The 15558-nt window shown below is 39.1% G+C and overlaps 1 protein-coding gene across 2 annotated transcripts in view; it reads right to left on the bottom strand.

Moving 5' to 3' along the window:
- Window positions 1–15558, bottom strand: part of SMS (spermine synthase) — a gene marked incomplete at its 3' end in the record, with an annotated part of 68172 nt that overhangs the window by 26036 nt on the left and 26578 nt on the right. For both annotated transcript variants that reach the window (XM_072428300.1, XM_072428309.1), the window contains 2 exon segments: window positions 13719–13798; window positions 14662–14776. In XM_072428300.1, the coding sequence (XP_072284401.1) occupies window positions 13719–13798; window positions 14662–14776 (195 nt within the window).

Genomic DNA, 15558 nt, shown 5'->3' with positions numbered 1-15558 from the left:
CATGTTGTATTGTGGTTTATATGTAATGTCTGAAATGCTTCAAAGATAGCTGTGAGCAACCCTTGCCTCCAGCTGACCCTATTCTGGCCCCAAAAACCATTGCTACTTTCTTAATATTGTGTCTCTTATTATGAGTTCAAAGTTCTGTAAAAATATGTATTTAAAAAAATAATAAAAATGTAATGCTAAATCAGTCACTGCATGGGTAGAAAAGTTGTCCCTCTGCCAGCATGCTGTAGGGAAGGACCCTGATTTGTGTGGGTAAGCAGGAATCTCATTGGGGGCCAACATGCTCCCTTTGCTGAGTCAGAGCTCTCCAATCTGCAGAAAAGTTGAGTTTTGCAGGTTGCAGATAGCTATGACTTAATAGGGAATACATAACACTCAATGATGCCTGCAATTTAAGGCATCAGGTATTTTGTGGAGGCAGCCCCAAAAGAAGCAGTAAAGAGAGCTCTTTTGATGTGAATATACCTAAAGCAGGGGAACAAACATTAAAGAGACACTGCTCTCAGGGTGTTTTTTAAGCCCATCCCAACCAAGTTATACATCACTAAAAGGGTCTCTAGGTTTTATATTGGCAGTCATATGTACTGTAGTATTACTGCTTGTGTGTCCTTTCCACAATATATCTTGATAACTGTTTGATGCTTTTTAACAACCAGGTATGTACTACACTGCAATTGCTGAGCAATAACTAGAATGTATCTGATAAAGAAACTCCAACCTTCCTCAAAGTGGCAGTAAATTCATGATGCCTTCTCAGCCGCAGTCACATACAAAATTGCCAAAGCAATTAAAATGACTTATTTATGATGCAATTGATTAAACACCGTTGTCTGCTATAGTACAGCTATTAAAGGAGAAACCTCTCCAGAGATTGTATTGTTTCCTGGCTGCCATTATGTAATAAATTTTGCTAAACTGAATTACAGTTGTGATCTATAATGCTGGTTACAAGCTCCCCTAGACTGCTGGAGTCATTACCTGGCCACTGCCAAGAAATGTCAGTAATTATGTTGGTTGAGAATATAGCAGCAATCAAGTACAAAAATAAATACTACACAATGTGAAATACATTGATGATACATAATGCTGCTGTGGCTCCTTGTCTGTAATGTCCTATAAAGCCTTGACGTTTTCACATATTTTTAGCTTTAACTAGTTCATACAGCCTGTAACAAAGGTAATGCTAGCTACTGGATATTTTCACAACAGATTCCAAACAATCCTAAATAACATTGGGGCTCATTAGTGCATTAGTATATCTTATCCATTATTCCTGGCCATCTCCACAAACCTCCCTATAGCCCCTTTTGGGCAATACCATCTTTCCCTGCATGCATCATCTTCATGGGGGAGAAAAATGGTCACTAACTAAACAATAAAGACTCATCAAAGCCACTATTGGTAACATAAATTAAAAAAGGCCATTTGCCTGAGAAGAAATAGTTTGAGGAGGTGGTATTATCAAAGAGAGCAGCCTGAGTTGTAAATATGCTGTACAAGGAGAACTTGAACAGAAAAGTCTAAAATGAAAAATGTCAAAAGATACAATTTACTGCACTCATGTATATATTGCTAAATATTTATGTATATAATATTTACGAAAAAAAAAACTCTTGTCACATTACATTTACACTAGTATATGTAACTGAATTGGATGTGGTATCGACCTCGAGCATTCCCTACAGAGCTCAGATTGGGGAAGGGAGAAGAAACACAAGGAACCAATAAGTTTGGCTGCAGTACAAAGAACCCGCTGATATGAGAGCAAAAGAATAAAGCTGCAAACACACGTGCAATAATTATCGTTGGAAACGTACGACTAACGACTGTCCGATAATCGTTAACAAAAAAAGTGCACAACAACGCAGATGAATGAGGATTGTCGCTGGAAATGAACGAGGATTGTTGCTGGAAATGAACGACTGTCCTGGCGGAACAGATTGGGCAACAATTGTTTGCAATCTATTGTGTGTATGGTCATTCAGTGATTGTGGATGGTTCTGAAGTACACTTTCTCATTTACATGTCACTTCCTGCATAGTTCAAACGATCGTATCTAGTGTGTCTACATTATTGGTGGATTATATTTGACCGATCGTATCGTTACAGCATGTACAGAATCATGCACAATACAAACGTTCAAAATATTCGTTAGTCGTTCGTTTTCTAACGACAAATATTGCATGTGTGAACCTAGTTTATAAAGGCTGTACACGATCCTTTCCAATGACTTAACGCCTGCAGGATGCATGATCGAGTGCATGCACCATTCTGCTCCATGGAGAGGGAAGGAGGAGAACGACAAGACTGGTGCCCCGCTGCGCTCTCTCCTCATTCACTTCTATTAAGATTGTTCATCGTCCGTGGATCCGCCAGGACGGTCGTTTGTACAATGGACGACGAGCGATTCTCGTCCAATATCAGCCCTGAGATATTGCACGTGTGTACGTAGCGCCTAAGGCTGGGTACACACGTGCAATAATTGTTGTTGGAAAGTATCTTTCACAATCCATTACAACGACAAAAGACTGAACGATACATGAATGAGAGCTAGAGCTGTACATACAGTGCTATTCTGCTTTATGGAGAAGGGAGAACAACAAAGCGGCACCCCGCTGCACTCTCTCCCCTTCACTTTCATTCCGAACATTTGTCATCTGTGGATCCTCCAGGACAGATGACAGAATGACGGTGTACACAAGCCAGATTCCCATCCGATATCAGCCTTGAGGGGATTATCAGACAATAATCATCTGACGTGTGTACGTAGCCAAAGAGTTCAGCTCACCTCTCTTTGTTGCTTGGACTTTAACATCATGGTATCTGATAATGAAAAGGATTAAACAGAATAAAAAAAATTATATTATATACGAGGGGGTGCTGAGAAGTTCGTGGCTTTGCCCTCTTCCAGATGAAATAGAAAAATGAGTGTGGGGGCATATGAAAGCCTAATATCTTAGTATGTAACTGTGCAAATATCAAGTCTTTCTTAAAACTGTTTTAAGAAGCTGTGATGGCAGAGACACAAGCAAGTTTCAAGTTGTTGGGATTATGGGCTGTCATTAAGTTTTTGTTTCTCCAGGGAAAGGAAGGACACTTCTCCCCCAGTGTTTGTCTCAGTGTGAATGTCCTTAGAAACAAAAACTTCATGACAGCCTGTAACTCCAACGACGTGAAATTTGCTTGTGCCTCTGCCATCACAGCTTCTCACTAAAAGAAAAAACAGTTTTAACAATCGCAAAGACATGATATTTGTACAGTTTCATACTAAGATATTAGGCTGTCATATGCCCCCACGCTCATTTTTCTATTTCATATGGAAGGGGGCAAAGCCAGGAACTTCTCAGCACCCACTCGTAATCCATAATGTTTTGGGACCTATATTACATTTTTTTTTTAATTTCAAAAATACTTCATGATGTCTAATGCATTTGATTGGATGGCTTTTTAACCTTCCTGTTAGTATAAGAAAAACATGCAAAAATCTGTGTGGCGTAAGTAAACAACAGTATTTTAAGCACAGATCTAAGAATACAGTTTTATTGGATGATAATAACAAGCCATGATGTTCTTTAAGCTGTAACAAAATGTTACAAGGAACAGAAGCTTCCATATGGTGTAAAGCCACTCTGACAGAGCAGAAGAAGCAGTTCATGAAATCTACATGAGATTGTTTTACTTATACATTCCAGTACTGCATTAAAGATGACACTGGACGAAATTGACTCTACACTTTACTATGGTACCATGATAAACTGACCATAGATATTTTATGACTGGCATGACAGCACAATCTGACCAGTAAAATATTGTTTTAAGAAATGGTTGCTGCATGAATATACATGTTTATAACACACAGCAAAATCATCTGGATTGCACAATATGTATCCTTATGTCTAATATGAAGGCTAAGACCATCCATTGTATGTATAGAACATCCCTGCTACATTTTTCAGGAATCTAATTTATATTAGAAAAAGAGATAAAAATTAAATGTAACACCATAAGACTAAGGGCAATGCCAGGCTCTAATATTAATTCATTGTATGTCCCCTACATGCTAAGCTGTATGTAAATATAAATATATATATATATATATATATATATATATATATTGGAATCTCCCTTGGCTTTAAGCCCATTGATGCAGATTGGCCCATATTCATTTTAAGCTGGAGCTAAAGGAGAGCAATACCAAAGACGTGTCCCACTACTAATCTCACAATGCCTTCCAAAATTGTACACAAGGACATACAGGATTTTTTCTTTTGACTTTGGCTGTTATAATAAAGGTATGAGTTATCTCTCATTTTATCTCTCACTGTCAATAAGACAAATCCTTTTCCAAGTTGTGACAAACCCTTTTTAACCACAATTCTGCTAAAAATGTAGAGTGGCTTGCATTGAAGTAGACTGCAGAAATTTAAATTTGAAAGACAAGACATTAGGTGATGGTTCACATTTTTTGGTGAAAATAATACTTTTAATTCCCTTTGGAAAGAATAGTTGAATTACCAATTACCATTACTCTTTGACCAATCATTCGCTCAGATAGACTAACTGCATGTTAATCACACGGTAAGAACACATTTTAAAGTCATTTAAATTATTATTAAAGAGATGTATTGTTATAATGCAAAAGGCTTGGGCATACTGTAACCTGTGACAACTAATTCAAAGTCTTAAAATTTAACTCTGATTGGTCATTGAGGGATACAATTTAGATGCATAAAAAAAAATATAGCGGTAAAAACAATTTCCTTCTCTAAATGACATGATATTGTAATTAAATGTGGTTTTTTAGGGGGGTGGCTTGTCGTGACCATGCTTCTCTAATGAGATACCGTGCTTCCTCAGCAAATCTTGTTACCTGGCTACTAAATTTCTGCTAAACAGACATGTCTAAGTGGCAAAATAAAAGCCATTGAGAGGGACAATAGGGTACCAGCACATCCTCGCCTGGGTGCAACTCAAAACATGAAGAACAGCAGCTAACACTTGTGAGTAGAACCCATCGAGGAAAGGGCAACCAACCAGTCCTTCAGGATCTCCAGGCCCCATCTCTATAGGACCACTAAAGCCTGGGGAGACACTTGATTCATCATGATGCATAGAAACCATGGGGAACATCTATGTAAATTCAGTCATTTTACCTCCTGCTCTGGACTCTCCAGGCTGTTTGTCTATGGACACAGTGAGTGACTGTGCTCACCCTACCCCTGACCTTCTGCAATTTAACATCTCTGAGGTGACGGTAGTTACAGGCATTATGGAGCAAAGGGGTTCCTGATTAACAAATTGGAGGCCACTCATCAGAGGGCCATATTGAAAGTAAAAAGTGTTAGAGAGAAAAATTAATGGTTTGTGGGGAGAAACATGGCTGGAAGGGGATAAAGACTCTAAATATGAATGTTTGCTATCCCTTTATCAATGAATGACTTTTAACCTCCCTGGCGGTATTCCCGAGTGTGGCTCGGGGTTAATTTTTTTTATTACCAAAAGTGGTAAACTCTGAGCCTCACTCGGGGTGACGTTGTAAAGGGCTTACCCCCACAGAATGCATACTACCCCCTAAGTAACCGATTAGTTAGTACACGTGTGATACACTATGTCACGTATCACTGATTTCCTGACCCCCTTATCTCCTTTGAACACTTTTGTTATAATAATCATCTCAACAAAAGTAAACATGTTTAAAAAATCACATACAGTCTGTGAAAAATTCCACTTGATTAAAATTAAAAAAAAAAATCCTGCACCCACTCCAACAATTATCCAGTTTATGAATGGGCTTACATGTGCTACTATACATTACTTCTATAAAATCCATACAACTAGTAAAGTAAGGTACCAATGTTCCTTTAGTATAATCCAGACTACAAAACATCAAATTCTAACTAGCAGAAGAAGCCAGACACAACAAATCCCAGGATGGGAGAACCTACATTTCCACTCTTCTTTTCTGTTTTGATTAGGTATTTGATGGAAAAAATGCCAAGTAAATGTCAGCTGAAGCCAGGGAGTGCAAATTAACAATTTGTCATGCGAGCAATGGGTGTACACAGCGGGGAATCCTTTGTAGGAAAAAAACATATCTATGTGGCAACTGTCATTGCAGCTAAAAGATCCCTAATCCCTCAAATCTCTTCTAACTTGCTTTATAAAACCAGATTGAAATGAATGTACTATTAGGGGAGAATTAATTATGTCATCACCCCCTGTGTTGTACTAAAAAACACCCATCTTTGTGTCAGGGCAAAGTGGTTTATTAAAGCAAATCTGATGGCATAAAAAAATGTAGCAAGCCGACACCTAAGATCTACAAAATAGAACACCAGGTGCCTGTAAATCTAATTTAAACCATTTTATAGTGCTACACAATAACAGCTTTTTTATGCAACAACAATAGCAACAATCATCCATTGTTACTAATTGAGGCCCATTCCCTCCATCACAATGCTGGTTGGTGATGCCACTCATCACAATGGGCCTGATTTATTAAAGCCCTCCAAGGCTGGAGAAGATACACTTTCATCAGTGAAGTTGGGTGATCCAGCAAACTTTGAATGGATCTGGTCCAGGATTCAAAACATTTGCTAGCAAAAAGCAAATAAACTCATTCCAGGTTTGCTGGATCACCCAGCTTTACTGATGAAAGTGTATCTTCTCCAGCCTTGGAGAGCTTTATTAAATCAGGCCCAATGACGGAACAATGATATAGTATAGAAGAGGCATACAGAGAAAGATTAAAAAAAACTCAAATCAAAGCTAATGGGCAGTAATAGGAAATGTGTAAAATAATTTAGAGTTTACTACAATAATGCAATACTACTACTCCAGAACTCATTTAAAAATGGATTACAATCTGGCAATCTTACTAGTGATATCACAACAATTCCCTGGAGCACTTTCAGCTAATAATTCAGGTAGTCATGTACTACATTATATGCCACTGCACAGGCCACCCAATTAGATTTTTCTTTTTATTTATGTTTTTTATATACTTTTTGTTTAGCTTTAAAGACTTAGTATAGAAACATTCTGAGGCTTCCCCCTGTGGGCTTTTTTCATACTACTTTTTTACAAAATTGTACTTTTATTGAGTTTTCATATAACAAACAACATAACACATAAGAGTAAGGTGCAGGTAGACAACCAAGAAACATACAATAAAACTGTAACAATATATTAATAACCAGAGTAGGTAGCATATAAATATCTCCAACAAGATTACAGCAAAATACATAATTTCTGCGTTAGGCTTATTCTATAAACCACATCTTGCGCAATCGAAGCCAATGAAGAGAACTACAAAGAGATGCAGCGGAAAAGGAGCGGTGGGATAGATTGATGAGTCTGGCAGCAGCATTCATAATAGATTGTAGAGGAGAGAGTCGGGTTAGTGGAATACCAGAGAGGAGGAGGTTACAGTAATCCAGACGAGTGATGATAAGAGCATGTACAAGGAGTTTGGTGGTCTCAGGGGACAGGTAGGGGCAGATGTTGGAGATGTTGCGTAGATGAAAGTGACAGGACCTGGAAATGTTCTGAATATGGGGGGTAAAGGAGAGGGCAGAGTCAAAGGTGACACCAAAACAACGTGCCTGAGGGGAGGGATGAATACCAGTGTTGTTATCAGTTAGAAATATGTCAGGGGGAGATTTGGAGTTTGAGGGGGAGATGATGATGAGTTCTGTTTTATCCAAGTTGAGTTTCAAAAATCGGTCAGACACACATGATGATATGCCCGACAGGCAGCATGGGACCTTATCCAGGACTGAGGGAGACAGGTCAGGGGTGGACAGATAGATTTGAGTGTCATCAGCATACAGATGGTACTGTAAGCCAAAGGAGGATATGAGACTACAGAGAGGGAAGGTGTACAGAGAAAAGAGAACCGGTCCAAGGACTGACCCTTGGGGAACACCAACAGGGAGGAGAGTGGGCGAGGAGTTACCATTGAAAGAAACTTGAAAGAAGGGATCAGACAGATAGGAAGCAAACCAAGAGAGAGCAGTGTTACAGATACCAATGGAGGGCATGAGTTGTATTAGAAGGGGGTGATCAACAGTGTCAAAAGCAGAGGAACGATCAAGAAGGAGCAGGGAAAAGTTGCCTTGACACTTAGCTCTGATGAGGTCATTGGCCACTTTAGTAAGGGTGGAATGTTTCAGTGGAATGGGCAGCTCTAAAACCAGACTGAAGAGAGTCAAGGAGAGAGTTGGTTCTCAGGTAATCAGTGAGCCTTTTGTAGACAAGGTGTTTAAGAAGTTTGAAAACATATGGGGGAAGGGAGATAGGAAGGTAGTTAGAGGGTAGGGAGGGGTCCAGTGAGGGTTTCTTTAGGATAGGGAGAATTATGGCATATTTGAAAGCTGAGGGGTATTTACCAGTAGAAAGGGAGTGGTAGAATAGTTCGGTTAGGGCAGCGGCCAGGGTGGAGGAATGGGCACAGAGTAGGTCAGAGGGAATGGGGTCAAGCGGACAGGTAGTAGATGGTTGACAAGTAAATGTGAAGCCTTACTATGAAGTCTCACAATACAGCAAACCATATTGCCAGCTGCTGTCAGTGTTAGTGTATATACAATACTGATATTTGTCAAATAAATTATTTTGTTGAGTAAATGGTAAACTAGTTTCTTTTGTTTATCCATTTTCAATGTAAATGACTTGAAGTCCCACATATTCATTTTCTTTTTTTTGTGGTTCATCTAAAATCGTCTCCCTAAATGTAACATTTATTCCATAATAGATACATGCATAAAATAGAAATTCAATATCTAGCAAGAAACATTCCACATCCGCAAAACTAACCCCAGCCATCTGTGCCGACTCCAAAAATGAATTGGCATTTGTTAGTCCACATTAACTATACACTGATACATATTGTATGCATACTTGTAATAAAGACTTCTGTAATATAGCCCGAGGTGTTTCAATGGAAATATAAAATTATGGGATATTTCCCTTTTCCATAGGATATTTACATATTATTGCAATGCAGGATTTTTTCTTGCAACTGATAAAAATTATTTAGTAAAGGTCTGATTTTGAACAAACCCTGGGAAGCCAGTCACCATAATGGAATTCTAAAAATGTCCCCTAATACAAATAATTCTGTGGAGCAGACACTGGTTTGTTGGTCTTGTATGCACTGTAGCCAGACCAACAGAATCCCTCTACATGTACAATCTGCCTCCACAAATAGTTTCTCATATAAAATGATAGGAGGGGTATCTTATCCAAACCCAAAGCTGACCCCCACATAGACACAGAACACAAAAAAATCCAGCTCTGCTTTTATTAATATATAACTACCGTATTTTTCGGACCATAAGACGCACTTTTTTTCCCCCTAAAGTGGGGGGAAAATCAGGGTGCGTCTTATGGTCCGAATGCATATTTTTTTACTTACCTGTATCCCCGCCTGACCCCGCAGCCAGTGTCCTCTTCCTGTGTCCCAGCGTGCGGCACTTGTGCCCGCCCACGAAGGCGGCGCCGATTGGTTTCATGAATGCCGATCGGCGCCGCCTTCATGGGCGGGCACAAGTGCCGCACGCTGGGTCTCAGGGAAACACAGAGGAGGAACACAGACAGAGGCAGATAGCAGCCAATGTCTGTGTTCCTCCTCTGTAGGAGGCTGCTATCTGCCTCTGTCTGTGTTCCTCCTCTGTGTTTCCCTGTCTTCCAGCGTGTGGCACTTGTGCCCGCCCATGAAGGCGGCGCCGATCGGCATTCATGAAATCAATCGGCGCCGCCTTTGTGGGCGGGCACAAGTGTCCTACGCTGGAAGACAGGGAAACACAGAGGAGGAACACAGACAGAGGCAGATAGCAGCCAATGTCTGTGTTCCTCCTCTGTAGGAGGCTGCTATCTGCCTCTGTCTGTGTTCCTCCTCTGTGTTTCCCTGTCTTCCAGCGTGTGGCACTTGTGCCAGCCCATGAAGGCGGCGCCGATCGGCATTCATGAAATCAATCGGCGCCGCCTTTGTGGGCGGGCACAAGTGCCGCACGCTGGATCTCAGGGGAAATCAAATGAATTTTTTTTTCTTGTTTTCCCGTGCGGAAAACCTGGTGCGTCTTATAGTCCGGAGCGTCTAATGGTCCGAAAAATACGGTACATGTATTATTGCTGTTGCAAGCAGTGTAAGTAACTGAACTTAACTCAGTAGAAGAATGGAAGAGGCAAAAAGAGTATAAAGATATAATCAGCTGTGCTGCAGTGCTCATATGCTAAAAAGAAACATGACTATAGGAGAGGAGTGAGACAAAAGCTTGTCAGTGTGCTAGTGTATCAGGTAAAATCAGACTTCATGCCAAGAACGGCATGCTGTGTAATTCAATAAATGAAAAATGCAACTCCTTTGGCAGGTAAAACAATCTACTTTGGGTAAAGTATCTGCCTGCAGATCAGCGTTTAACACACTTACCATTGACTAGTAGACAGATGTGAAGTGTAAGGCAAAGTAGACATTGATTCCCAGTTTACAGGTTACTAAGATGTTTAAGGTACATTTATACAAAATACATATGAAGGCTTAGAATACATACAGGGTGCACAGCTTATCTGCTCATCCAGACACTAGTGTAGGGTATCAGTTTTCTCCAATTTATTATTAATATAGGGATCAGAGAATTCCTCTGCTCACTTGTTTGTAATGCAGGAGAGCTGTTCCTGAATACACCCACTGCAGGCTTCTTGATATCTCCCATACACGGATATGCAATGAAATGACAGGAGCTGGATGTTATAAGACACTAATCATAATCAAACCATCATTGGCTGGTGGTTCCTGAATAGTAAAAAATCAAGTACAAGGAAAAAGGAAGCCAACAAGCACAAATACAGCAATTATTGTGAATGTGAGGATCTCTCATAAACCCAGCTGCAGTGAACTACACAGAACATAAATTGGGTGGACTGACAGGGCTTTTTGGTTAAGCACAGCTATGATGTTTTTTGGATGGCATCAGTAGCTCACCGACTGATTTCACTTAGTGCCTCGATCTGCTGTTTAATAACAGGGCTGCAATAAACTAGACAAAACAAAAACCAATTGTGTAGCTATGGATGCCATATTGACGTAAAAAGAAAATTGTACCTATTATTAATCTATAATTTATACATTTACAAATCCAGACATTTCAGGCTTCGCATTCTACAACATAAATATTGTGGAGGAAAAGGAAACCTATCTATGTATTTATGTGGGAAAGCAGAAAATGGAGCCATTATGATACCACAGCAGTGCTGACACATTAACTCCCTTATAGCACATTACACTCAGCGGAAACTTGTCTGTCAGTCACAGTAATTGTCGCCTTGGGCCACTAAAATTGATGATTTAGTACATATCAAATTGGCAATTTCCTTTAAATGATTGCTGCGATTTAAGTCAAAAGGCATTCTGAAAATGTCAAAAAGCATGGCAATGTTTTAAATGTAAACAATGCTCTAGGAACTTTCTGAAATCCTTTCATTAAAGATGATTGAAAGAGCATTTAATTGATGTGTAATCCAGCACACTCAGTTCATGGAGACCATAAACACAGGCGAACAATCATGGAAAATGTTCTAATATAGATACCTTGTACGATTCTGCCCCCTGATGGACACAAGTGAAACCACACTCGTGGCTTCAAATACACACACAAGTGAAAAGTATACAATGCACATGAAGATTTCCAAAATTGTATGACAAAATGAAAATGGCACACGACTGGTAATTACCATACCACTGGTTTGCAGAAAAACAATGGTCATTTTTCAGAAAAATATCGAATTACACAATCGCATTTACCTACACAATGACAGACAAATATATGGCTGCAGTAAAAATCAGCACAATTTATTTGGACATTTAGTCACCCAACTTGGATTTTTCTACATTTTTTTCAGTGAGTATATGCAAAATACTTAACTGCCTGAACTCCAGGAAAAAATAAATGTAGAACTTCTTGTCTACAAATGAGTCTTTTGGAGTTTCTACCCAGTCTTCAGCAGAAGACCCTGGTAGAATAAACCCCCTATTTCTTTGAGAGCCTTGTCACACTACTCAGGTCTGTTGTGGTGCATTAATGTGCACTGCATTATGTCCTTAGGTGTTGTGCTAAGGCAACCCATTCAATTTCTTGGCCTGACTAATACACCACAACGACATGAAAATTGCGTACACATTTTCTCCAGAGCAGTACATGATACACAAGATTTTCTCCAGAGCCGGAATGATACACAAGTGTTATAAAACTGTGTTGGAGTGCCACAGTACACTTATGCACATAATATGCATTACATGTGTTGCAGTTATGTACCTACTAACATGAATGGGTCCTATAATATACAATAAGAGCTTGCATATTATGGGTATCAAGTCAATGTTGTGGCAAAGTCATACTCCTTCCAAAAAACAAAAATACTCAATATTTACCTTTAAACCATAACCAAACTATTCACAAATTGTGTTGTTAGATCATAAATTAGGATTTATATGCAATCTATAAACACTATTGCAAAGTAACTAGCCTGTATAAAAAAATGGCTTTTCTGTATAGTTTTAGCAGGGATATTGTTTTATTACGCTCTGCTTTTTGATTGCCATGGAAACAATGCAACCATCTTTCATTTCATGGCATGCATGGAATGTGCAGCATTTGTCTGTTATGGAATGCTGGCACTCAAATTATTGTCTTCTTTTTCTTTTTAATTCTATTTAATCTATGATCTCCTAGTTCGTATTCCCTTTAATGTACAGATAGCACAATTGTTACCATGGTTACCGTGCATTATCTCACAATTTTCAACATTCAGTCTCATCAGGCATTCCCTGCACACATCATTTTGTCCAAGCCCTGCTGCAGTGATTTGCTGCCCTGCCCAGCTTTTACAGGGCTTAGCTCACACTGTCTGGTAAAAAACAAAATACTGGAGGCTGTTGTCAACCGTTAGGATTTCAGTTGTCACTTGCAGGTTAGCAGTAAAATTAAACCTTTAGCTAAACCTTTATTTAATGCATAAAGCTTGTGGATTCACAAGCTTCAAAGGATTGTGGATGTGGATTCAAAAGTTTGGTGAATGTCAGATTTTTATTTATTTATATATTTACCCCGAATGTATGGCAGGACAGAAAACAAACATATACATTACATCTCTGCAATACATTTCTCTCATGTTTTAGTTTAGCCCTGCCCACTTTTCTTTCAACAAACTACCGTACTCAAAATCACCTTCTATCTACTCTTCACGCCATGGGCCTGATTTATTAAAGCTCTCTGAAGGTGGAGAAAATACAGTTTTATCAGTGAATCTGGATGATCCAGCAAACCTGGAATAGATTTTCTAAAAGTCATTTGCTATTTGTAAGCAAAAGTTTTATATCCTGGACCAGATCCATTCCAGATTTGCTGAATCACCCAGCTTCACTGATGAAAGTGTATCCTCTCTAGCCTAGGAGAGCTTTAAAAAAACAGGGCCCATAGGACAAATTGAATTGTAGTCCCAAAAAATAAATTGGGGGAGGGAAGGTGATTACCAGGGCTTTGAAGTTGGACCCAGAGTCAGTACATTTTTGCCAGTTCCAACTTCAGGTACACAATAAATAAATCCGACAGCTCTAAATTTGTGACATAATTAACAAGTATCTTCTTAACTACATGTCACTGCACATTGCATAATACCATATTATGAAATGCAGACACATTTTGCTGATTTACCTGAGTGAAGTATTTTCCATCCTGTTTCAAGACTTTCATGCAAAGATCCAAAATCAAACGTAAAAACTCCCAAGTAGAATCTAAAAAAGATAATATCTAACTGTCAGTAAAATCACTGATTGTTTCTTCAAAGGAAAGGACATTTAACCATGCCCCCTTGGCTTTGCTCTAACATGGATTAACAGCCACAAGCAAAAGATTTAGTTAATTAATAGTAACCTAAAATATTTAATTGCTTATATACACTAGAATAATGCCCATTCTACCAAGGTAACCATACATGTCAGAAAATATTTATGTATTTAAATAAAATGCAAATCAAATTGCATGATATTAGCTTTCATAATGAACAGGTGTAAAGGAAAAACATTTTGGCAGCATGGTCGCTCAGTAGTTAGCACAGTGGCAGTTGCAGCACTGGGTCCCAGGTTCGAATCTCGTCCAGGACACTATCTGCATGGAGTTTGCAGGTTCTCCCTGTGTCTGCGTGGGTTTCTTCCGGGCACTGCGGTTTCCTCCCACAATCCAAAAACATGCAGTTAAGGTAATTGGCTTCCTCCTAGAAAATTTACCTTAGACTGCGTTAAAGACATATGACTATGGTAGGGACATTAGATTGTGAGCGCCTTTGAGGCACAGCTAGTGATATAACTGTGGACTTTGTATAGTGCTGTGTAATATGTTGGTGCTATATAAATACTGTGTAATAATAATAATTATAATATTGTGGAACATATAAAATGCTTCCTTCATTCTCCTAGGCTACAGTGAGACATCTTAGCATAGTACAAGTGAATCTAACTCATAGTTTGTATCTAATTATAATATGATGATGTCTTGAAGCTTCTGAATATATCTGTAAACATGGATGAACATTTTTGATTTGCGTTGCAAATATTCAAAGCATCCACACGTTATCATTATGTAAATATGGTATAACTACCTTCTTCTGGAGATGTGGAGATGGGGACAGCAGTGAGGTCATTAATCACATAGTCAAACATTCGCCCTTCTTTGGCATACATCTTCAATACCGGGACACAATCTTCCACCAAAATCTGCAAAAATTCAACACGGTGTATAAATAGTATATAATCGCATAAATACTAAACCTCTAGGTGACTAATACTGGGAAAGAGAACAAAGGACGATATATGACGTCAAGAGATAATAATAAGAACAGGGCTGGATGAAAGCAAGTGTGGTTACTATTTTTATCTCGCTTCGTAATGAATAAAGATTGGTAAAGTGGATGTGTTGGGTAGTGCTGGCTATTTTTCACAAGTGTATGGACTAGGGGAAAGTGTAGTCACATCACCTTCTAGCCTGTGTTGTTATAGTTTCTGGAGGTGGAAGGATGGTGCCTAACTTAATAGGACTGATTTATCAAAGCTCTCCAAAGCTGGAGAAGAAAGACTATCATGGGAGAACCCAGCTGATCCAGCAAACCTGGAATGGATTTCTTAAACACCATTTACTATTAGATGCCAGTTTCAGTCCTGGACCAGATCAATTACAGGTTTTCTGAATCACAAAGATTCTCCTATGATCATGTATCTTAGTGTTTCTCAACCTTTTTAACACAAGGGAACCCTTGAAATAACTTTCAGGGAGCCCCTGATATAATTACGATATCTACAGCTTAAAGTACATTAGCGTGGTAGTCAGTGGGAAGAATGTCTATTACATTTCTGGTAATGAGAGGAATGTCACTCTTAAGCTACGTACACACTTCCAATTATTATCGTTTGTAAACGAATGACGAACAATCCTGCACGATATCTGCGAACGATCGTATAGCACCAATCCTGTACAAACAGATAACGACACGATCGTTCAA

The sequence above is a fragment of the Pyxicephalus adspersus genome, chromosome 1, assembly GCF_032062135.1.
Source record: "Pyxicephalus adspersus chromosome 1, UCB_Pads_2.0, whole genome shotgun sequence".
In the NCBI taxonomy this organism is placed as follows: Eukaryota; Metazoa; Chordata; class Amphibia; order Anura; family Pyxicephalidae; genus Pyxicephalus; species Pyxicephalus adspersus.
The sequence above is the reverse complement of the archived record's forward strand: the minus strand, read 5'-3'. Positions and strand labels throughout refer to the sequence as shown.